This window comes from Pagrus major, chromosome 12, assembly GCF_040436345.1.
Source record: "Pagrus major chromosome 12, Pma_NU_1.0".
In the NCBI taxonomy this organism is placed as follows: domain Eukaryota; kingdom Metazoa; phylum Chordata; class Actinopteri; order Spariformes; family Sparidae; genus Pagrus; species Pagrus major.
This window is the reverse complement of record NC_133226.1, coordinates 5,194,668-5,219,693: the sequence shown is the minus strand read 5'-3', so window position 1 is coordinate 5,219,693 and position 25,026 is coordinate 5,194,668. Positions and strand designations below refer to the sequence as shown.

At 41.1% G+C, this 25,026-nt stretch overlaps 1 protein-coding gene across 1 annotated transcript in view; it reads right to left on the bottom strand.

The window, feature by feature from the left end:
- LOC141005823 (transcription factor 4-like) overlaps positions 1-25,026 on the bottom strand; it is a 232,452-nt gene that overhangs the window by 16,572 nt on the left and 190,854 nt on the right. Inside the window, 7 exon segments of the mRNA XM_073477860.1 lie at positions 3,801-4,010; positions 4,843-4,922; positions 7,580-7,658; positions 7,869-7,939; positions 12,484-12,631; positions 14,026-14,174; positions 15,536-15,641. Of these exon segments, the coding sequence (XP_073333961.1) occupies positions 3,801-4,010; positions 4,843-4,922; positions 7,580-7,658; positions 7,869-7,939; positions 12,484-12,631; positions 14,026-14,174; positions 15,536-15,641 (843 nt within the window).

Below are 25,026 nucleotides of genomic sequence, written 5' to 3'. Positions count from 1 at the left end.
ATGGTTGAGGTAGGTGTGTCGAGCTATGCCGTGAACAGTAAGTGTTTTTTTACCGCAAAGCACAGAAATGTAAAGTTGTTTTGTCCTACCCCGATGACGTGTTAGCACAGTAAGAGCCTGTCACATGCAGCTCCTTTTCAGCTCACTGTGGCTGTTTCAGTTTGTACTGTTCCTCCCTGCAATATTTCAAACTGATCCCCTTTCCGAATAATGCCAAATGTGTCCATATCCAGTTAATTAGACCCATTCTTATTAAATGATGGCACTGCAAATGAAGCTCTGCTAACTCAGTTACAAACATATGACATTTTCCAGAACTTCTTCACTATAAAAACACATCCCGCCATTTCACAAGTGGAAAGTTTTAATACGAAGCAGCAACAGCAGGAAAGGTTTGGTTTGTGTCAGCAGTGACTGATCAAAGTTCCAATATGGCTGAAAGTAATCAGTAAACAGTAAAAAAGGGCTTATATGTAAAAGTACAAACAGGATAACACAGGAGTGAAACTGGTCTCAGGACCACAGCAGCACAGCTCAGCACAGCTATCGGCTGCTATGAAGCTGGAGTAGAAATCCATGTCATCAGGGTTTGGCTTGGCACGGCACAGTTTAAGTGGACCGACCCAGGGCCATGAAAAACCCTATTATAGAGCTGCTGTGTTTTCAGTCTTAATGAGCCTGTTTTTCTATCAGCCAATAATCCAGAGCCTGAATAAACACACACACGGGTCCTAATGACAACACAAGGAGCAATTTATGAGCTTCTGTGTGTGTGTGTGTGTGTGTGTGTGTGTGTGTGTGTGTGTGTGTGTTTTTTACAGAGTCCAGAAGTAAACAGTGTTTTCCACCAAATACCCTTCACTTTACTTTATCATCTTTTTCCACTGGTCGCATGCATATAAAAACAAGTCAGATACGTATTTGGAAGAATTTCAAGATTAAACTGAAAAGTAGTTTGTAAAAATATTACCCTTAACTGTGAATTTTTAATGTTTTCTTGGGCTAAGCCGCACGTCACTTCATAAAACTAAATGCCAAATTTGTCTCTTGGGACGTCCAAAGAGCAAAAAAAGTGTTTTAAAATCACCTCCAAATGAAACTGAAAAGCACTTGGCAAGTATCTCTGTTAAACTTAATGAATCATCTTAACACTTTTCAGCTTCTCACAACTTTAAGATATCCATTAACCTCATCATTTATTGATAGAACCAATGTACCCAGTTTGAGAAGTGTGTTCTTTGGATCTTTTATCACACACAGTAAGCACAATAAAGTTCCCATTAATATGAGACGTTTTCTTAAGCTTCAAAGTTAGTGGCATTAGAGACAGGTGCAGAGCCAGACCTTCTGGAGGAGTAAACACCCAGAGTCACATCTGATTCTGCTCTGATCCAGAGCCGTTTATTGATATAGAGCTTGGAGATTACTTTTTAACTTTTGGGATCTTCACTCCCGTTTATCAACCTGACTGCAGCAGTGATCCGCAGAGGTGACCTCCATTGTTTGGTGTTTGTGTACACTCATGTTGACTGCTCACTGGAGCTGGATGGGAAAATGTACCTTGCTTCAGGAAAGTAACATTACATTGAGAGTCTCAACTGAATTTAAACACGCCGACATGCTCACCCTTGTTATGTGCCGTTGTTTGCTGGCTAATGTACTGTTAATGTACAGTAAAGTAATGTGGCTATTTGGGGCAAATATACAACCGCACAAGTTATGTGAATAAACACAATAGATCCCGCGATCAGGTTAAGGCGAGTAAGCTGAGACAAAAATGTAACACCCTATTATAGACAATCTTAATTTATCAGAGAAACAAGCTGAGCTAACGTTAATGGCAGCTCACAGTAAAAACTTTCTGAACATTGAAGAACTCCTGACATAAAATCTCATATATGTCCTCTGGCTTGTGAGATTACATTGACTGAAAAGTCTGTTTTCTGAACAAAATTAGGTTAGCACCGCAAGATTTGATGTACATTTATTTTATTATTATTTTTTAAATACTTATATTGTAAAAGCAGAGGCACCTTATATAAAGGATCATTTTCAGTGGGTTGATAATTATTAGTCACACCATTCATGTTATATGTGTATATATATATACATATATATATATATATATATATATATATATATATATATATATATATATATATATATATATATATATATATATACATAGCAGCAAAATAAAACAAAAACACACAAGTAAGAGGGGAGATGGACAATGGTGGGAGGGAAATGTGTGACATACCTCCAGGAGACACACACACACACAGAGAGAGAGAGAGAGAGAGAGAGAGAGAGAGAGAGAGAGAGAGAGGGAGAGACAGCTGGACAGATATGCGTGAGAAGAAGATAATCTCTGTGGGAGCTGGCCAGCACACAAACACACACACACACACACACACACACACACACACACCCCTCTACCACAGGTGCTCTCCATTTAGAAAGCAACACTTCAAAGTAAATACTTCAACAAAGACCAGAGAGGGATGGACAAAGCTCCTGAACTACTGTACTGAGGACAGTGTGTAAAGTTGCTCCTGGCGCCCCCAACAGGCTGCTGTGTTCATTACAGCCCAAAATCCCCAAACTGTTAACAAAAGTCTAATGTCCCCAAGAGCCTGACGGATGACGTCACGGAGGCTGCGGCCAAGTTTCAGTACAGAGAGAGAGAGAGGTGTTGAAGAGGCTGTCACAGTGTGCAGAGGGTCTTATGTGTTGGTTTGCATGAACATCTGGCGTGTGTGAATATGCACAAATGTTAAGCACATATAAACAAAGTAAGTCTGACTGAACATGTCCAGGCATCTGAATGTGTTTATACTGGCTTGTGTTTTATAATGCCCGCTCTCTCTGCCTCTCTCTCTCTCTGCCTCTCGCCCTCCTACATCTCCTTATGTCACCCAGCTGTTTGGTTCTTTATGTTTATTGTTTCAAGTTCACAGAAAAAAGCCTAAATTAAATATGGAAAACATTACGGCTGTCACTTCAAATTTTTTTAATTCAATGTGTTTCCTCTCTTCTCCTCTTTCATGTCCTCTGCTCCTCCATTTTCACATCATCTAATTTGACCTCTATCATTATAAGACATGTGTAAACTAGTATAACCAGTTATTTTTAGTGGGCCTCATGTTCTCCAGCCGCGTGAAGTCATGTCTCATTTGTTAATTCAAAGAAAACTCTACTTTTTTTGGTTTCCAAGATAAATACCCTTTTCTTACAACACATTCAAGATTATTATGTTTGTGTCAGTGTCACTGGCCTTAATTTCCCCTTGTAAGATATCCAATCTGTTGTCCAGCTACATCCTTTCTTGTGAAGCTCTATACCAAATAATTTCTTTTTTAGGTCCAGTGTTTAAGATTTAGGCTGATCTATTAGCATAACTGTAATATTATATTATATTATATTATATTATATTATATTATATTATATTATATTATATTATATTATATTATATTATATTATATCATATTATATTTTTTTTTACTGTATAATCACCTGAAAATAAGAATAATTGTGTTTCTGTTATCTTAGAACAGGCTTGCCCCAAGTGAGGCAAGCAGGCCAAAGTTGGCTTGCCATAAGGTTCAATTTTTTTTTAACAAATAACCCAATATGAAGTTATACTAGACATTTAGTGAAGGTCATTTTCAGTGTTTCAGATTCTATTTGGTTCTCCATCAGCATAAAATGCGCATGGATTTACTACTGTGCTGCTCCTCCAACACGTCACCATCCTAACACTCAGCACTACAGTATATAAACATGCTCTCAGGTCCTACCATGAGGGAGTGTCTGTTGGCCGACAGCAGTCCCGACCCGTACCCGCTGCTCAGAGCGCCCATAGCGCCGTTGTGCGTATGTGCGGCCCCGATGAGGTTGTGCATCTCCCCGTGCCCGCTGGCCATACCCGTCGATGGTCCCACCGCGTGGCTCCGCAGTACGTGGATGGCATCGTCCAGACGCTCCAGACGGTCCTCGATACGACTTTGCTGCAGAATGACGGGACACATAGAGAGATGAGAAGCCTTTCTTAATGCTGTCTGTAAACTGAAGCCACTCACTGTCAATATTTATTCTGAGCTCTCTGCGATTTATCAAGAGTTTCACAAAGATTATACAGATTATGATCGATATCACTGAGTCTTTGCCTGCATTACATAGCCTAAGTCAGTCAAAATACGGAGGACAGGAGACTCCCCAATGAGTTACTAAACGTTCATGTGAACATGAATATATTTTTCTTGTCTCAATTAATCACAAGAAAAGACCAAAAGCAACAATGAAGTGATCCTAACAAGTAATGTGAGTGTATACAGAGCCTGATCTTATCCTCTTCCTCTGTGCCAAAGAGCCTCATTGTTGTCCAAAAACTATTAAAAACACATCACTGAGCCACACTGTTGCACCGGGTGACCATGAACACACACACACTGTAGTTTATTTTGACTCAATCCCACATACACTGCTCTGCTGCTGGAAAAACTCACTAGAGTGCCAGATGTGCATTCATCTGCTGCTGAATATAGTCCGCAACAAATGTAATCCTGTTTGAGAAATCTTTGCTAAAAACTACAATGCCCAGCGGGTTTATTGCACTGAAGGAAAGATATGATCAGGAAACTAACAAGTTGCCTTTGAGTTCAAATCCATTTTCAAAAACCTCACCAAACAAAACAACAACAATGTAATCTGCCATGTGTGCATAAGAACAACATCAGAAGATGTGATTTTGAGTGAGTTGACCCTTTAAAACAATATATATTTTAAACATATGTGGGAGCATGTGTGTGTGTGTGTGTGTGTGTGTGAGTGTGTGCATACCAGAGAGTGCAGTGGAGCCTCATAGTTTGGCGATGACGCTCCCTGTCCGCCATTCCTCGACCAGACAGCTGAACTGGCAGCTAGGAGAGAGGAGACAAGGAGACATCATTTGATTAGGAGACAGGGAACAAGAGGATGTCTGCGGGACATTTAAGGAGAAATGACGCACAGAACATGGAGATGAGAGTAGGAGATCTAGGAGTTGGACAAATAGTTGAATTCAATTCACTGACACTCCTTCATCTGTATGACTGTTGTGTGATAGACTGCACACCTGTCCAGGGTCTAACCCGCCTTTCACTCAATGCAGGCTGGAAAAGGATGCAGCCCCCTGTGACCCTGCACAGGTTAAGTGTTTACAGATAATGGATGGAGGTCTGTGTGTGGATCAGAGCCAAAACCTCCTCTCCTTTTATACGTGGAAGAAAGGAACCACTCCATGTACAGCGCCAAGCGGCTGACAAAAAAACGCCTTTACACACAAGGAGTCTCTCATCGTATCCACTCGTGGCGCTCGGACGTAATAAACACAGAGACGAGAAAGACAACAACAAACCAACTCATAACTCATAGCAGAAATGCTAATTTTCCGTTTTTGTTTTTGAAAAGGTACAAGTGGTTGATTAGCATGGGCCCTTTGCAGAATAAACACGCTTTGTGCGTCTGTTCTTTGCTGCTTTTGTTTCTCGTTGTCGCTCTGAAGGGTCGTGTCTGAATCGACAGGTCTCATTAGCAGGTAGACAGAGGAGAGATGGCGACTCGTGTGAATTTACATTAATACGAGGCCCGGAGCAATGATGGGCTGGTTCAAAGCGCTTGAGTTTCAGAAGCGAGTCAAGCTTACAGATGATTTTGCATTTTTTCGACACATATTTCAAAAAGACTAAATCATGGCAACATCTTGTTCAAGTGTATAAATTGAACCAAATCAGTGCCAGTACTTTTCAAAAAGAGCAGGAATCATATACAGCAATCATGTGCCAGAAGTCTCCTGCCATGTTTTTCCTTTTTTGGAAGTCACAAGCCCAGTGAGTGATGCTTTCATCCAATCAGTGTTCATGTTCATTTCTGAGAGTTAAGTTTTAATCTTAGCATTTGAGCCCTTATTTTTTCTCTTTCTCCACATCTTCCTTCTCTTCTTTTCTTAGCTTTTCAACCATCCATTCTCATTTATTCATTATATTTCTCACATTTTCGCCTCCTCTTCCCTTTGCTTCCTCTCCTTTCCTTTATTCTCTTCCTTTCTCATTCCTCCACGGCGTCTCCTCGCCTCCTTTATTCTCATCACTTCCCCTCCATTCCTTTCTCCTCGTACCTCTCCCCTGCCCTCCCGACTGATCTCTCTCTTGTAACCCTGATCTCATCTCATTAGCTCGTGTTTCTCTCTTTTTTTCATTGTCTTCCCGTTTTGTCTCCCGGTCTTTTCTCTCCCCTCTCCTTTATTCATATTACATGCTCATTACCATATGCTAATTAATGAATAATCACCTGGGTACATTCATGTGCAAATACAAATATATGTATTAAACGGCAGGGTAAATTATTCTGAGTCCAACACTGTAAAACACCCTCGCAGAATTAGCCCTGGATATCAATTTGCATGTAGTTTGCTCTAATAGGCTTCATTTCTAATTTGTAAAAAGTGGAGTAACTCTGACACAATGATAAACACCAATTACGGTTTAGCAGGCAATATCCCAGGCAGCTATAATGACGAGAAGGAGGAGAAGGAAGAGGGGAGGGGGCTCGTGTTTGCAGAGCCGGTAGGTTTGTGAACGATTTGTCGAAGTGGTGCTCGTAATTAAAGCTATCAGTCACAAGGCACGGCACAGAAATATCAAACGGTGTGTGTAGCTGCGACAATTAGAGACAAATTTGACACAACTATTATTAGGAAAAGTCATTTTTCACTTTAAGGAGCAGGGAGAGTTTACAACATCAGCCGCGAGGAGGAGTAATTGGTGGAAATATGAGGAGGAGAAGGAGGAGGGGTATGCTGAGGACACACAGCTATTATTAATGTGTGTTATTGGCCTTATTGTAATCCAACACACTGCACGTCAAAACACAGTTCCCTTTAATAATACAAATACGTTGTTTTAGTGTAGCATGTAGTTTTTAGTTTAGAAAAATAACTTTGGTATTCATTTCTCCCATGACTTCCTCTTTGTCCCAGAGCTGTAAGTCATTACTAAAAAGCTCAAGCTGAGTTTCAAGTCCAAGTATCGAGTCCTTTGAGAAACAGTATAAGTCATCAAGTCCAAGTCAAGGTGTAACTCATTTCAAATATGTCAAAGTCAAGTCAAAAGTCATTGTAGATAGGATCAAGTCATCTTAAGTAATTTGACACAAGTCCAAGACAAGTCTCTCAAGTCACTGACAACATGTCCGAGTCTTATTTCAAGTCATATTCCAAGTCAAGTCTCAAAACATTTGAAACAAGTCCAAGTCAAGTCTCAAGTCATTTGAAACAAGTCCAAGTCAAGTCAGAAGTCAACTGAAACCAGTTCAAGACAACTTTCATGTAATTTACAAAAGGTCAAGTTAAGTCTCAAGTCATTTGAAGTCAAGTCAGAAGTCAGTTGAAACCATTTTCTCGGGTCATTTGAGATACGCTCAAGTCAAGTTTCAAGTCATATTTGTGATTTGCATGATTTCAACACCAGTCAGCTCTGCTTTTACCACCTGCGGTTGTTGGTTCTGCGATGATGCAGCTGGTGTGAGTGTGTTGTGCTACCTGTGAGGGAGGGTGGAGAGCCGACTGGAGTGGAGGGGTTGGATGAGAAGCTGTTGTTCGTGTGGTCTGGAGAGTAGATCTGAAAACATAAACACATTAAAACTCAGGAGCATGTGGCGTTGCGAAAACAATCAAGCCATGAACGTTCTTAATTACTTGAAGTGAACTGAAAAACAAATGAAGTAACGTCAATTCTAAAATCCTTCTACAGTGATAAAACACTAAACAGGTCCCTCACATCTGTATGTGTGTGTATGTTTATGGGTGGGTTTGCGTGTGCTGCACTTACGGATGCGAGTGCTTTCCCTAAGGCGTCTCCTGTCTGAGAGCTGCTGGCTGCTGAGCTCTGTGCTCGGTTAGCTGTGACACACACACACACACACACACAGGGGGAAAAGAGGGATGCATTCTTGTAAATGAGGATGCTGTTACATATTTTCATTATTTTGTCCGTTAGAACAACATCAGTCCATCCGGTCCACACTCAGAGAGACCTGTTTGTGGATCTCTTGTGTGGAGCAGTATTTCTACTTTGGCAGAGCGTGGTTATTTATGATTTATTGGTGTGACCCAGCAGCTAATATGACCCTCAAAGGTTTAGCTCTTGTCTTCCAAGTGGAGAAAATTCTCATATCAAAGTTACTCTGTGCAGTTCTACTTCAGCTGCACACATGAATCCACAGATAGCAGCGATTGCGTTGAAATGAGTTGACGCTACTTGAAATCTTTGCTGTTGTGAACGGCGATGACAAGAATAAGAAGCGCAATTCGATAGCAACCGACGTTCAGCAATCGACAGTTATTCACATTTTAACTGACTGTCAGCGCGCGTGTGTGTGTGTTAGTGCCTGTATGTGTGCAAATGCTGGACTTCAATACAACTAAATCTGTTTCACACACTTGAAGAGCACAGAGTCCAGAGAGGAAGGAAGTGACCTCACAGGACCAGATGAGCGCCACACACACACACACACACACACACACACACACACACACACACACACACACACACACACACACACATACACACACACACACGCACACACTCACTCTGACATGCTCACAGCTCATCTCTCCTGATAGCAGATCCCAGATGGAAAGTTTACGCTCGCACACACAAGTTAGACACGTGCACGCCAAACAGACACAGCGCAGCGAAAACACATCCTTTCATGGCAAATGAATCCATTACAGAAATTGGCAGGACTGGACTTCTTTAAGCTGTTTGAGAGAGGGACAGAGAACGAGAGAGAGGGAGAGAGAGGGAGACAGGAAGCAGCATATGTTTTGGGGTTAAAGCCTCATGTCTCACTCACGCCATACCACTGGCCTAGTAAACCATCCAAGGGATTACTGTTACACACACACACACACACACACACTGGTACCCTGACTTGATGCATAATTTAGAACATGTGCAGGAGAAAATCTTTTTCATAAATGAGAGCTTATAGCCGCAAAGGAGGAGAGCATTCAGAAGATGAGAGTTATTGTTACGTTTATCTGTCCGTCCATCACCTTTCTCTATATATATTTATGTTTTTACATAAATCATATAATTGTGAAATGAGTATTATGAGTCTTTTTTTCCATATTTATTTCTTCAACCACTCCTCACTTTCTCCAGACTTACCATTTACCTCTGCCCAGCAGTTTGTTTGCTGTGAGCTAATTCCATATTGCATATTAGTTGTATACACTGTATACAGCATACTAGATTTCATAGCATACTAAGTAAAGTTAGTAAATAAGAATCAATGCACTAAAACCTTTTGTACTAACATGAAATGGTGGAATATGTGTGCTGGCAGCCAGACTTTGCAAAACTACAGAAAAAACAAAATGATTTTCAAAAGATTGAATGTTTTTTGTCTTCTTCATGGAGCCATTTCATCATCATCAACAATTAGTTTTTTGTGCAGCTGCGAGTAGCTCCTTGATTTCCTCTGAGAATTGCATTGTGGGACAATCAACGGTACAATAATGAATCAAGCATTTTTTTAAGTCGGCTAGTTGAGTTTCTGAGTGTACTTTAACTGTCATATCTCCAGTGTGAACGCACCACAGTCTCAAACCTAGTAAAGCAGGAGTCACTGGTGCTGTGACAAGGACATGATCCCTCAAAAGGCTCCCACCAATTTTGTTGATTGGAGTGCTGTAGATTAAATCTGGGGTCTCCATATCCGGGTCATTTTATTTCTAAATCCAACAATTATCCTTATTCTACTGGGCATCGAATGATCTGCACCCTCTTCTGAGAATGAAACAGGCAGTTTGTTCCTTCACAGAGAACAGCAGCTGTGGTCAGTTTGGATTCATGTTGTTAACAATGGAGTGTCCATTAATCTACTGATTATCTATTACAAATAATCATTTGGTCTTCATAACATCACAGCCCCTTTACCCAAACTGTGCCTTTAAACGAGCCGCCAGGACTTCTGTAAGGTTGTGATGTCACAACAATACAGACAAGAAAAAACAGCATCACATTTGAGAAACTATAAGCTGTTTGGAATTTCTTCTTGAGAATTGAATTATCAAAACCTACTAATCGATCAACTGTCTGATTATTTCAGCTCGACACTACAGCGTTGCCTACTGATTCTCTGGTAGTAATCCACTTCAGGATGTTCCAGTCAACAGTCACTTTTTTATCACAGTACGGACACGGCCAACTGTTGAGCTTGCTAGCAGGTTTGATCACATGAACACTGTGTCACCTGCTGACTGCTTGAGTCAGCTGTTTTTTTGATCCAGAAAATGATTGTTTTGTTGACGTGTCAAAGAGCATATAAGTAAACACTAGTGAGTGTGGAACATACTGATCACACAGACGGGCAGAGGTGAAGTGAATTATCTTGCCTTTGGAGGTTTGACAAGTTTTTGTAGACATTGTTTCCTTCTTTTGTGAACACTGCTTGTTATTAAAATCCACTGTAGCTGACATGAGTCCAAAGTGAGCACAGCCACCAGTCTCTGTAAAGAACTCGCTCGCTTGATTACTAGAACAAAATCCGACCGAGGCAGAGAAACGGCTGTAAACACTGTGCGTCCATGCTTTGGCGTTCATGTGCGCACACACGTGTGTCATATGTTTTTCTTTAAACAAAGGCATCATGTTTTTTATTAGGTTCATGTTGTGTTTACACTCATCTGCTTTGGCTTGTGTGTGTGTGTGTGTGTGTGTGTGTGTGTGTGTGTGTGTGTGTGTGTGTGTTCTTTGTGGAATGTTGGAGATGTCTTCCCATGAAAACAAACTTTCAATCTGTTTCTTATTGCTCTCCTATTTGTTCTATGGGACTCAAAGCAAGAGGTCCATATGGCATGCTGTGTGTGTGTGTGTGTGTGTGTCAATGATGTCAAGGTCGAGCTCTGACTGCCTGCTTTCCCCCCTGACACTGAAGTTTAGTTTTGAAGTGGTTTGAATCATCTGAGTCCAATCACAGCAGTGACAGTTAGAACTGGTGATGAGGCGGTAAATAAAATGGTTTAGCTAACGTCCTCTGACTGGTAGGACTAATAATGTTGTCTTTCAAGTAGTAACTGAGTAGAATCATCCGTGGATTTTTCCAAAATCAAAACACAGTTGGCACACCCAAGTCATTAATCCACAAGGAATACATCAAAATGATCAGTTTACTTTTACTGTAAAATATGGCGCAATGGGTAAAAGTCGCTGCAGATGGTTACTTTTAATTGTTAAAACTTGCACACAGCAGAGCTCATTGGAGTTGTTGGGAAAGTCTCAAGTCAAAAGTCAAGTCCCTGAGGGCAAATCCCAAAGCTGCAGGTCTTTAAGGTCTCTGATTCTACCAGGTCAGCATATGAGACGTGACTGTTTTTGCTTTCAAGTTGAAAGTCAAGTCTTTAGAGAGTCAAGGGTCAAGTACATGCAGTCTCAAAGTCAAGTCCAAGTCAACAGTCACCAGTCAAGTCCAAGTCGAGTCTCAAGTCCTCATTGTTGTGACTTAAGTCTGACTCAAGTATCAGTCTGAGGTCTTAAGTCTACAGCTCTGAGACAAAAACAATGTTCATCAGCATTCAAACAAGGAAAATACACCTTGACATGAACATGTGATCGATCACATAGTAGCAGATCTTTGAGTCTGTACTCAGACACAGCCGTGCTTTCAGCTAAATGCTAATGTCAGCATGCTAAGATGCTAAGAAAGCTAGAAGAAAAATCAGAGGATCACCAAAGTGAGTAGGATCCATCTTCTGCCATATCACAACAATTATACTGTATAATATCTATACTGTCCAGCCCTAATGGCAATCCAACCATTAGTTGTTGAGATATTTGAGTTTGGACCACATTGGTAGACAGCCTAACTGACAGACTGACATTGTCATTTTGCCGCTAGCATGGCTAACAATTTAAGAAAAGAAAAACCCAACACATTTTGTGAAGCGCAGTAATCTCTGCTTTGTTCCTTGAATAAACCGATCGTCAAAACAGTTTGATTGAACAAACTCTTCTGCTTTGCCGTTGCTTTCTACAGGATGAGAATTTTCCACCCGATGCATCTCAGGCTCATTACAGAAACAAACTGAGCATCTGTGTTAAAAAATATTCAATTCTTGAGTGTAGATTCTTTTATTTATTTTCTGTCCGATCCGATTAAAACAGACGAGACTTCTCCAGTCTAAGTCTGTATGAAAATTGTAAAACTTGGATGTGTTGCAAGTGAAATGGATGCTCTTCTTCTCCAGTTAATTAACATCATCAGCTAATGTCGTTACACCACCGACTGATTGACAGCAGATGACTCTGCGATGAAGGACGTCATCATCACTACACGGAATTTCTCTAAGTGACAGTAGAGCTGTGCGCCTTCAAAAAGCAACGCTTGTTGACATGCATTGCTTCAAGACACACGAGGAACACGCAGGTGTCTCCTTACCCATGATGCTGTCTGTGCCGTTGGTGGAGGCTGTGCAAGAGGCGGTGCTGTAGTGATTGGCCCCACTCCCGCTCCCTCCCCCTCGATGGAAGCTGGACATGGGAGGAAGGCTGGAGCTGATATCTGCAGACGAGTGCGAGGGGTAGCTCTGCAGAGAGACGGACAGAACGAAAAGTGAAACTTTAACGAGACAAGGACAAACTACTGCAAAACAGGGAGAAATAAAATTCTACACAGAGCTCTTACTAGTGAAAGAATTACAATCTCATGACCTTTGACAGATTTACAGCCTCACGTCTGAGGCAAATTAATGAATGCCATGTGTCATGTATATGATTGAACACTGACAGATTTAACACGTTTGCTGCTTATAAATCTGTGACTTTACCAGGGTTGTGATTTAAAATTCTACACTTTTCATTAACTAATTACCAAACCTTCAGCTACTTGGGTATTTAAATAGTTTGGTTTCCAATCTCATTGGGCTGAAAAACCAAAAAAACTTGTCAACAAATGACTCAACATTTCCTCAAACCATCACTCAGTTTTGTGTTTGCCTTCAAAGACAACCCAGTTCTGAAACACCTTGTTCTTCTGAGCTGTTCTAGGTTTTCTAAAAATAAATAAATACATATATGAATGAATGAATAATGAATACATCTCAACTTACTACATTTTTATGATAATCTTATGGTCTTGGATGTCAAAAGCTCAAGAATGACTATACACTTCTTTGATCTTGATAACAGCACAATATTATAGATTCTAGGAGGAGACAGCATATGCACAATTTAAAGCACCAACATAATAACAGTGCATGGAAATAGGAGAATTCATTTGAATAATACTAGAAAAATGCTCATATGGCCCCTAAGCCTCAGTCCACTTTGAGTGTTTATGCCTCACACTGGATATGATAATCTATCTTATCTATTTACACTATCTTTCATTAACTTATTGTGCTGTTAGTGAAAGGACAGTACGGAATATCAAAGTCATGGAACATGAGAGGGGAAAAGCCCAAGTATATGTGTGTAAACAACATTAATTAGTGGAAGGACTTCCTGAAAGGAACGTATCACTTATGCAACAGCCCGGGCCGTATTTCAGAGAGTGGGTTTAATGAAAACTCTGAGTTTGTTAGGCCTGAGATGAGGGGGAGCTCTGGTGAATGAGGATTGTGGATCAGGCTGAATAAAACGTAGTAGTGTGAACTTATTTTCTCCTTTCTCCACTCCTGTTCTTTAAGATAAATGTCATGGTCCACACTGACATGCATTCAGTGGATTCAAATGGAGGCTCAGCACTTTATTCATTCGTTGCCATGGTGAATCATAGTATCGGAGCTTCATTGACGATGACTTTTTTCATTCCCAATGCACGAGCTCAACTGAACATATTCAGAATTCTGAGTTTTCCAGCTTAGTCTGAACTCAGAGATCAGGATTAAACTCAGAGTTTGTTAAACCTGTTTTGTGAGACAGGCCCCTGTGCAGCCCCGCTGTTTGTATCCGGTACACTGTGAGTGTCAGCTCTGCTCACCAATCTGTCATGAGGGTGAATCCCGCAGTAGGAGGAGCTCTGGGCGGGGCCGTGGGTCGAGTTCCCGCCCGCGAGCATGCTGCTGTGGTAACCCTGCTGGCTCATACTGCTACTACTGCTGCTCCAGGGATCGCCGCTGTGGTGACCGTCTGATAGAGAGACACAGAGAGGGAGAGAGAGAGGTAGATGTGATGTGCTGTATGCAGGTCGGAGATCAGCTTCATCTCTGGGCAGGTTTCTCTCAGCTGTCAAACATGCAGTTTAGTTATCTTACCCACTTTACGCAGTAACCTGATTTTAGAATGACATCTGTGTAAATGGGAAGTCTGGTTTTCTTGAGGTTTAAGAATATCCTGGTTAACACAGATTTGTGCTGCACAAACCTGATTTCTGGGACCTTTTGTGGCTATATCTATATGTTAAGTGTTTGCGAGGGAGTGTTACATGATAGACACCCGGGTGAGAGGGAAAAGAGACAGTCTAAATGAAGAGACAGAATCAGTCTGCACACTTAGTGTTTGCAGGCAGTGGAAATACTGTAAAATAGAAACTCTCCCCAGCAGTCAAATGTATGTCATCATCAAACAAACAATCCGTCCGGTTCAGTTAACTCCAACAGGTGAAACAGACTCAACCAAACTGACTGCATACAAACTTAAAAATAAAGCTTTGAAGCTTTTGTGTTAATGTCGCCCTCCAGTCAAAATGTGTTTTTCTTCTTCTTCCTCCAGTTGAATGTTTGAGCTTCACTGTGTAGAATGACTGATGAGAATAAATCCAATTTTAAGAGGCGGGCCTACAAACATGATCTGTGACATCACAGTTAGTCTGTAAGCAAATCCTGTTCCAATATTCAGCATGCAAAAGTGTGGAAACTTTATTCCTAGAGTGCACATCCAGTTACACAAAAACGTAAATAATACTATTTGCATATCCATATATTCTGGTATTTTACTTTTAAGGAGGAAGAAGTTCAGACACACATTTAAGATTTTTTTGGAATGCCTTAATACATGTGTGGAGGTGATCCTTACATTAGTGGGCACTGTATAAGTGTAACAAAACACATTATACATAATTTATATCTATATGTAAATGTTGTCCTGGTATGTTAATAACAATGGGATCAGGGGATGAGACATCTCTACTGTCTGCTACTTTTATACAGTATGTCAGGACACCTCTTCGATATCGATGCTTTCACACCAAAAACACAAGTATGTGTGTTTCCTGTTAAAATAACTCAAAAACAAAACAAAAGATGTAGTCCATTAAAAGTGTCTAAAGGATTTTCGTTTGAGAAAATTTGTCCACCAGGCATCCTGAGCTTATTCCATCTGTGATCCAGTATCAGTGAGCTCAGGAATCCACTGCAGGGAGTTCTGATGAGGGACAGGCCTAGGTGTGTGTGAGTGTGTGTGTGTGTGTGTGTGTGTGTGTGAGAGAGAGAGAGAGAGAGAGAGAGAGAGAGAGAGAGAGAGAGAGAGAGAGAGAGAGAGAGAGAGAGTACCTGGCATGAAGAATGAGCTTGGGAAGCCAGAGCTGGGAGGTTTGGAGGAGGGATAGCCCGGTGAGTCCCTGTTGTAGTCAGCTGTACTGGCAGACGGAGCGTACACCTGCAACACAAACACAGAGACATGCGACGTCATTCACAAGTCTGATCAAAATATTACTTGTTCTGATCAGAAGCTCAGACATGAACACAACCTGGCAAATACTTCACTTCTCTTATTCTCCTCAGCAGGAATCAGCTTCAGACAGACATCATTCCCACTGAGCTGTAACAAATGATTGACGCTTCCCTCCTTAACACAGACATCAACTGGACGACACACCACTCCGTGAGCTGTCATTGGTCAGTGTTTTTTTTTATTCTCAAAGCTGCTCTGTGAACTTGTCTAACTTCCATTAGTCCAGACAAGTTTTTCAATAATCCAAGGACATGTCTGCAATTCTCTTACTTACTTATTTTTGTTAAAAAAATGTTTGTAGGCTTACTTACGAAAAAAATACTATAAAAGATTATGTTGTACATATTTACTTTTATGTTGGAAGAAAAAGCCTATTTAGCTTATCGTTTATGATAAAAAAACAACTAATACATTGTTTTATGTATTTTTTTTTCACTTTTAAATACAAAACATTTTAGTAAATTATCTTTATACATACATTGTGTTTAAAATGCTTTAATACATGTTTTTAAATACAATAATAAGATTTGTGAGAAGTTTTTTAACGTTCCTACACTTTTTAAAAAACAACCAACTTAAAAGTTATATCAATATAAATATGAAAATGTAAAAAATACATAAACTTTTTGGCTTACTTTCTTTTGAAAATCATGAAAACGCTCAAAAATCATCATATATTCTGTATATGCACACATTCTGTATATTTACATATTGTAAACTGGTTTTAAACTTTTTTAATTGTTGAAATTAAATTTAAAACTTTTAGTCTGTAATCCACAACATAAAAACTACAGTGGTTGCCATGGTAACCGCATCAATTGCATATACAGTGATCACCACTCATGCTGCAATGACGACTGCTGATATAACATACTTTCCATCTGTCCTTTCTCTCTCACTGAGACTATTTGATGACTATAAGAAGAACAAAGTGGTAATCGTCTGAGCAGCTCCTCTCAGAGGGCCGTCAGCAGCGCAGCAGTCATGCAGCAAACAGACAGTAAAACGTGAGACTGCATCGCAGAACCAGCAGCCTGTCACCACTCAAAGCAGGTGACGTTCTTCCTCAGCAACACAGCGGCTACACAAGAACACAATGCCTGTGTTTGGTCATGCTTTCGACTGGGGGTCCCCACAGCATGCCTCTGTGTGTGTGTGTGTGTGTGTGTGTGTGTGTGTGTGTGTGTGTGTGTGTGTGTGTGTGTGTGTGCGCATAGCGTGCGAACACTCAGCCATGACGCTAGCTCGCGCCGCATGACGCAAACCCTAGAACAGCTGTTGAAAATGCTCTTCTCTCCCCTGTCTCCCCCACTGATTCACATCAAAATGAAAAAGCCTCGCTCCACAGCTACACCTAATCTACCTCGATCCTCCAAAAAAGACATGGGCTGCTTTGTTAACTTTAGAGTATTTGCATATGGATGGAACACAGATGTGATAAAACACAGAGAGAAGGAACAAAAGGAAAAGATGAAAAAAAAAAAAAACACTTGGGGGCATTATAAAAAACATCATCTCACTTCCCACACTCCCTGAGAGAAATTATTAAAAACAGAAAACAGCCTTGAACAGTTTCTGTCAAACAAAAACCTCCTGACTTTTTTTCAGATCTGTAGAAGCTTGTTGGCTTGGTGAAACTTTCAGCTTTAACTGAAATATGGGATATGGGGCATTATTTCCCGTGCCATACTGTCCTGTACACATAAAGGTGAAAGATCTTCAGGACACAATGTGACCATACAGAGGATCTCAGAAGAGACTTGGAAGTAAAGATATTATCTGCTGCAACTAACTATGTGCACAGGTGTGAAAATGAACGGAGCAAGAAGAGATACAAGCTTATAAGCAGCAGCTATTTCCAGAGTTCCAGCTAGGAACCAACTTTTCAAGTTCCAAACCTAAATGTATTTTTGGTCCAAATGATTAAAAATGAGGTGCATGAACCAGAATGGAACCAGTTCCATGTTGATGGATAACACCTGTAGTTCTAGGGTAACCTGACACGCCAGATGATTTGTTACACAGAATCATCAGGGAAGTCCAACCTCTGTGGGAGAGGGCAGACACTTTCAAAAAGTACTTGGCAGGTGAACTATCTGTCTATAATCATCCATCGCAGGCTATCAGATCAACAGTAGGAGAGCACTACCACCAGAGGAAGCCAGTGGGTCAATCAAACTCTCACTGAAGTCAGTTTAGGGAAGAGTGAAAACATCTTTTCAGTTGAGGAAAGAATTCAGTGCCCTTGTTTGCTCTTCTTTCAGTGAAATAAACTGATATAACTGAAGCTATAGCAGCTAGGCTAACCTCTTGAGGAGCCACCATTGTTGTTTTAAACAGTCACTTCTCTCGCTGGTCGTCACTCCTAAACCACACCCTTAGCTGCCAGTAGCTCCTTATAGGAGGCTGATTGGTCCAAACTACTGTGAGTTCATGGCTTGAAGCCTGGATTCTAGAGATCACACAATCTCACAATGCAGCTGCTTTGCAAGGTAAATTCTCAGGGAAACAACACGGAATTAAATGAGGACAAGAATATAAGAAACTTTATCACTGTGATTTGTGACCACAGGTGTGGTCAGGTGAGATGTGTTCCACTTGTGTCCACATCCAGCTGTAATGTTGTATTGGCAATTGATGCAATGTGAGTGCCTGTCAGTTAGCCACTGACCTATAATCTGACCTTGCTTGAGTTGTATGTCTTGGACTCAAAGGACCCTACCAGTGGTTTTCTGTAATTTAGCCCCTTTACTTCCATTCACACTCACTTCACAGCACGCTGTGCAGAATAGCCCATTGGGCTGCTGTGATGCTGTGTCCTTTTAATCTAAATGAAATATTTTTTCTGAATGTTGAGACGCATTTCTGCAAGTTAAAATTAAACATACTGGAAAGCAAACCTTTCTGATTAGTCTGTTGACCACCGTGTGATGATAGTGGGGCTGACAAATTAAAGCAGACTTGATTTTCATTGTGATTGACTGCAATACTAAAGCAAGTCTCAACAAGTTCCAACCAATAGCTGCCTGGAATGGTAGAAAAAAACAAGCAGAATATAATCCAAAATAAGGATTTATTCACCAAAATGAAAAGTTCAGTCACTCCATGTGCTCACACTGTTTGTTGCACACGATAATTGTTTAGTTGCTTCTGGAAAGTAAGAGCTCTTCCAGAGCATAGCCTGTGTCTCGACTGTGATTACTTCCTGAAACGACTGGTGACGGAAAGACGCAGACACAGCCATTAACGCTACAACAATCAGGATGTCTGAGTAACAGGGAACACTGGTAACTGTGGGAATGAAAGACTAAGGTCAGGAAATGACACACACAGCCAACATACGCATACACATTCACACAAACACACACGCAAACGTGCAGACACAAAAACATAAACACACAGATGTAAGGTGGTAAGAGAAGCTAATCAGCTGGATGAGGTCGGTACCTTCCCACAGTGCACCTTGCACGAGTTATAGGGATCCAAATCCTACACACACAAACACACACACACACACACACAGACACACACACATATACACACAGTGTCTGTAGATGTCATTAGAGCTAAACTAAAATCCCCTTAAACTTCCTCCTCCGCCTCCTCTTCCCCTCTGAGAACTGAGTTTGTGCTCTGATGATAAAACCACATTTATTGACCCAAAGCCTGTACAAGAAAAGGCACACACATACACAGACTAAACACACACACACACATGCTTGTGTTGGTTCTGTTGAAAATATTTAGATTTATGTCTCATGTCGTGGAGGCATATTTTCCCATTGAATGTGTTGTAGAGTGGTGACGAAAGGCTGTGATTTGTGTGCGTAGATGTCTATGTGTGTGTGTGTTAATGTTAAGTGTGTCTGTGCGTCTATGTGTGCGTGTGTGTGTGTGTGTGTGTGTGTTACAGACGGACAGAAACAGGTGCAGAGTGTGTTTAAGTCTGAGGAATGTAGAGAGACACAATAACAACCTCACTTCCTGCAGCCTGTAACACACACACACACGCACACGCACACACACACACACATACACTAACAGCAGTATCAGTATTCCCACAGTTAGCGAGCTGACCTCGAGCCAATCACAGAAACCCTTGACAGTGTTGTCATTTCACTGACAACTGGCAGACCACAGACTGGTAATGTGAACTAATATGGACACCAGTGTATCTACAATCGATAACCTTTGTATGCAGCTATCCCCATAAAAACCTTGTTCACTTGGTGAATATAATCTTTGTAGAAGATTGGGATTGGGTTGAAAATATGAGAATTTCTACTACTACTAATAGAAACTGAACGGAATCCAAAATCATGTTTGTGCCCTTTTATCAAATAGTGTTCTGGACCAGTAGAAACAGAAAATTAAAGACCCATGTAAGTTTACCGTATCACAATAGAACCAGTGGAGCCAGTACAATAGGAGCCATGTTAAAGCAATTTAACTGACTGTCTGTGTAATGATAGAGACATAATAGAAATGAGTGCCTTTGTATAACAAACTGAATGGAAATGTATTGAAGCAGATCAAAAAACTGAGATCTGTATCACAACGGAAACAATATAAAGCTCTTCTTTTCTTTGTGCTACAATAGAAACCACTCCAAACCACAGGAGTTAAGTGCAGTGTGGTTACTGTGCCACAATAAAAACCCAGTCCAGTTCCTCCCAATATTTAAGGTTCAAGGTTCATTTATCTGTGTTCTGGTGCAGTGGATACTTCCGTATCTTTTGCCAGACGGCAGCAGGATGAACAATACCCTTACAAACTAGCAAAGATTACTTGCCATCCACTTTGATAATTGATCAATTGTTTTTTAAGCAAAAATGTCAAACATTTGCTGATTCCAGCTCCTTAAATGTTTCTTCTTCTTCTTCCTCATTGAAGAGGAAGAAGAAGAAGAAGAATCTTTTTTTTAACTCACATATGATACACTGTACAACATGGTGAAACTGGTACTCTGTATTTAAGCCGTCCTGGGCGGCAAAGATATAGTGCCTGGGGACCAAATCCAGATCTAGGTCTGTGTCTTGGTCAAGGGCAGTGACAGGAGAATTAACCTGGTTTGGTGGTGGGAGAGACTGAAGAACCAGGAGAACTCCACACAGAATGGACCTGGCCGGCCCAAGGACCTTCTTGCTGTGAGGCAACAGTGCCGACCACAATGCCACCCTGCTTCATTTATGATAGTAAATAAAGAGTCTTTAGGTTTTGGACAAAATACATAATTTGAAGAGATCGCTTTGGGCTCTGAGAAACTGTGATGAGCGTGATTTATCGATCAGTTTAGCAAATAAAAAGTAGATTGAATAATGTTTTAAATAATTGTTAATTGCAGCCCTAAAACAAGTTTTGTATAGAAGCCTAATAGAAACCAGAGGAACCAATTTCCTAACCAAACCATCTGAACGTGAACATTGACAGATACCCCTAATAGAAACCAGTGGAGCCTGCTGTGTGAAAGGCTCATCTGCAGCACAGTAGAAACCCTGATAGAATCCAGTAGAGGCGGTTGTGTAACCTCCCACTGTGTCGTGGTGCTGGACGGACTGAGTGAATCTTCACAGAACACAAAACATCACAGATTTCATCAAAGCTTCGCTCTGCATCGCCTCGGGGAAGGAGACGAGAAAATAAAGGCACATTCCACTGAAAACTGATTCCTCATGGACCTAACACACAGACACACACACACAAAACGTGTTCAGAGCAACCAGCTGTGTGACTCACTGAACTGAGCCACAGGTACAAACTCAACAGAAAACAGCAGCTGAACCTTAATCACAGAGAGAAAATCAGTTGAAGTCTTCACACGTACTGACAGCACGCAATACAACAAATTTAACAGAGGAACATATGACATGTCCTCCTTTTGACCCTTCCACCTGTAAAGGATTTTTTGGAAGTTCACGCTCTGCTCTCTTCAAGAGAAAATGAGTATCCTTAGAAGTGTGTGGATAAATGAGTGAAAATGGGTTTATCATTCAGTCATTTAGCCCAAAATACATCCGGAAACAGGAAACTAATGAAATGGATAATAACATTAACTGAGAAAAAATGGAGCGTGTGAAAAAAGAAATGCTGCATCGTGATCGTGGAGGCTTATGTCGTAAAGTCAAAGCAACATTAAAAAAATAAAAAGAAACAAAGAAACTTCAGTCTCTCTGCCGTGTTTTCTAACTTGTTGACAGCGATGGAAATGCTGCCGGGCCCTGAAGGGTTTCGTTAGAAACAGAATGGAAAATGGAACAAAGTGAAACGCTAAAAAGCTGGACGCAGATAAAAACACAGTAAACGGAAACAAACGAGAGAAAAATGGAGTGAGAGTAAAGAAAGGAAGAAAAGAAGAAGGAGGCTTTTGGTCTTTGTTTAGTGTTTGATGCTTCTTCTCCGCGTTATTGTCTCCAAATGTGGGGAGCATCTGTTCAACCTCTCTGCCTCTCCTTCAGCTCCTCCGCTCTGACACAAAGATGGAGGGAAGGATGAGAAAGAGAAGCAAGAAGAATGAGCTCCTTCTGGTCCTCCTCCTCTTCTCCTCAGTACTTCTGGCCTTAGTAAACTTCCACAGACACACATTCGGAAGTTAAGTCGAACAATTATTTGTATTTTTTTTACATAAATTACACATGCGAGTATCTCAGTCCTAAGTGATGAAACCATACAGTGTTACATCTTCGTTAACCGGACAATTGTTTTGATTTTGTGTTGAAACAAGATGTTTGCATATTGTACATCTTAATCTGCAAAGACAACTGACTTCACAACAGAGTCTACAGCTATGCTAGCAGCTCTCTAAGGCTGTACATGAGCACAATGGGCCTTTGAGCTAAATGCTAACACCAGTACGTACAACGGAAGCATGCACAGGTTCAGCAGCAAGTCCAGAGGTTGGTCGTTTGGATTCAGCCTATTTATCACAGACAATTACACGATGTATTGACGTAGCAACAATCCATTGAGTAAGTGTTGAGATATTTCACTGGATAATTTGAAACTTTGCCCTTCTTATGGTGCTAGAGGAAAAGTCAGAAGATGATCAAAGTCATTATTATACATCGTCTGTGGAATCATGAATGTCTGTACCAAATCTTGTTCCAATATGTCCAGTAGAAGTTGAGATATCTCTTTGAAACCGCTGGTGATGGTTAGAGAAAAAGTCAGTGGATCACCAAAGTCATCAGGATTCATCCTCTGGGGACCATGAATGTCTGTACACTGTAAGTGTTTAGTGACAGTCCATTTATGTTGAGATTTTTCAGTCTTGACTTAATTAGCGGACCGTCTGACTGACAGACCTTGCCATCTTTAGAGCCATGCCACAAGCAGCTAACAATACAGCAATTGTTGTTCAAAATTGGCACACATTTTTCAGATGAGGCCAAGGATGGCTGGGCAGATAGATGGGTTAGAAAAGCTCGGGACACTAATGCTGCAATTCACATTTTGCCTCCTACCAACAGCCAATTATGGTTTGTTTTGATCCTGACCACGACCTGTCTCCAGCCTCATCCACACAGTGTTTAATAATGCCCAGACCAAACCAAGCCTTAACCACGGAGTCGGAGGATCAAAAAACACTCATATGGGAGGTGTTGAAGGTGATGCTTGTTGGCAACAAGCTCCAACAACTTGTGACCAACAGGCTGCAGCAGGATATTCTCACATCTGGCTGTTAGGCCCCTGTCCTTTTCCACAGTCTACACTTTTAGACCAATGAGAGAGCTCACAGAAGCAGCCTGGCATTACCGAAAGGGCAGAGCCAAACCCATCAAACTGCACTTTTCAGATCAAATGGACAAAAACGCACACATCTCAACACTCATCAGGTTGATGATCAAGTTTTGTTTGTGTGTCCCTTTTTAGTTTTGTGGCACAATTATACAGTTCAATTACACACAGACTGACAGTCTGAAACGGAGCGAGAAACAAATCAGCATTTTGCTCAATAAAGGACTTAAAAATGTTCCTGCCTTGTTTTTTTTTTCTCTCTCTGCCTCCTGCTATCTGCCGCTCTCTCTCTCTCTCTCTCTCTCTCTCTCACACACACACACACACACACACACACATAGAGTTTACCACGCTTCATCCAAAGCAGATGTGCTGGAATGTGAACACTCAAAGGAGCAGTCACGAAACCTCTTGACAGACACGCGCACACATACACACATACTTGCACGCAGGCACACACACACACACGCACAGTCGGCTGCACCTGTGCCTGTCCAATTTTTTCTCTCTTTGTTTCACTCCCTCCCTCCTCCTCTCGTCCTCTGCCTCTCTCATTTCTCACAGGCTGGTTTCACTTTCATCTCGTCTTTATTCACCTTCACACAAACAGTTTAACACGGCGGCGAGCAGAAACAATAGAGGAGATACGCGGCAAACTGTACAACTCAACATATGATACAATTTTCACTGAAGTCATTCATCTTGTCGAACATTCTTCGGTTTAAGCTACTGAAAAGTGATGATTTGATGCTGTCTGACAGCATGACATATAAATTATTACAAACATCCATCTACTGTATCTATCTATCTCCTCCTGTCTGATTCCCCTTCTCTCTCTCCACCTGTAGATGCGCTTGTTTCATCTCCATTTTACCACTCATGCCGCCACGCTCTTAGCCCGTCCGGAGGCAGATGTGGGAAAGCGAATCAAACGCGCTGCAGACGGATCAAACATATTTTGGGGGTTTCTGTTTTTTAGATGTATTTTTATAGCGGAGATCTGAGCCGCGGCCTCGGAATCCTCTGAAGGTTAATTATGTTCCTGATTCAAAACACATGGAGGGAAAAAAGTGTGTGTGTGTGTGCGCGCGCGTGTGTGTGTGAGAAAGCGGAAGGAAATCCCACCCACCACCTCCGAGCCGAGCCCTTTATTCTACCAACCTGCAATTGCACTAATGTGAACCAGATGTACACACACACAAACACACACACAGTTTTGAGCATGGCTGCCTAATTGACTCCATATGATGAAGTGCAGAGAGAGAGAGAGATTAGGAAAGAGGGAGAAAGAGACAAATACAGGGAGTAGGGAATGAAAGATATGCATAGGGAGGAAAATAAATTAAATAAAAATGATTATATAGAAAATTAGATATTTACAAAGACGGAGTGAATGACAAAGAATGAAAGACAGAGAGAGAGACTTTGGACTTTAAAAAGTTTAGTGACAAACAAAACACAAAAAAAGATAAAATAGAAAGAAAGAGAGACAGACAGTAGAAGAGGAATGAAACGATAACAAGAGAGTTTTACAATGAGAGAAGAGATTCAGAAAGAAAGCAAGCGAGAGAGAAAG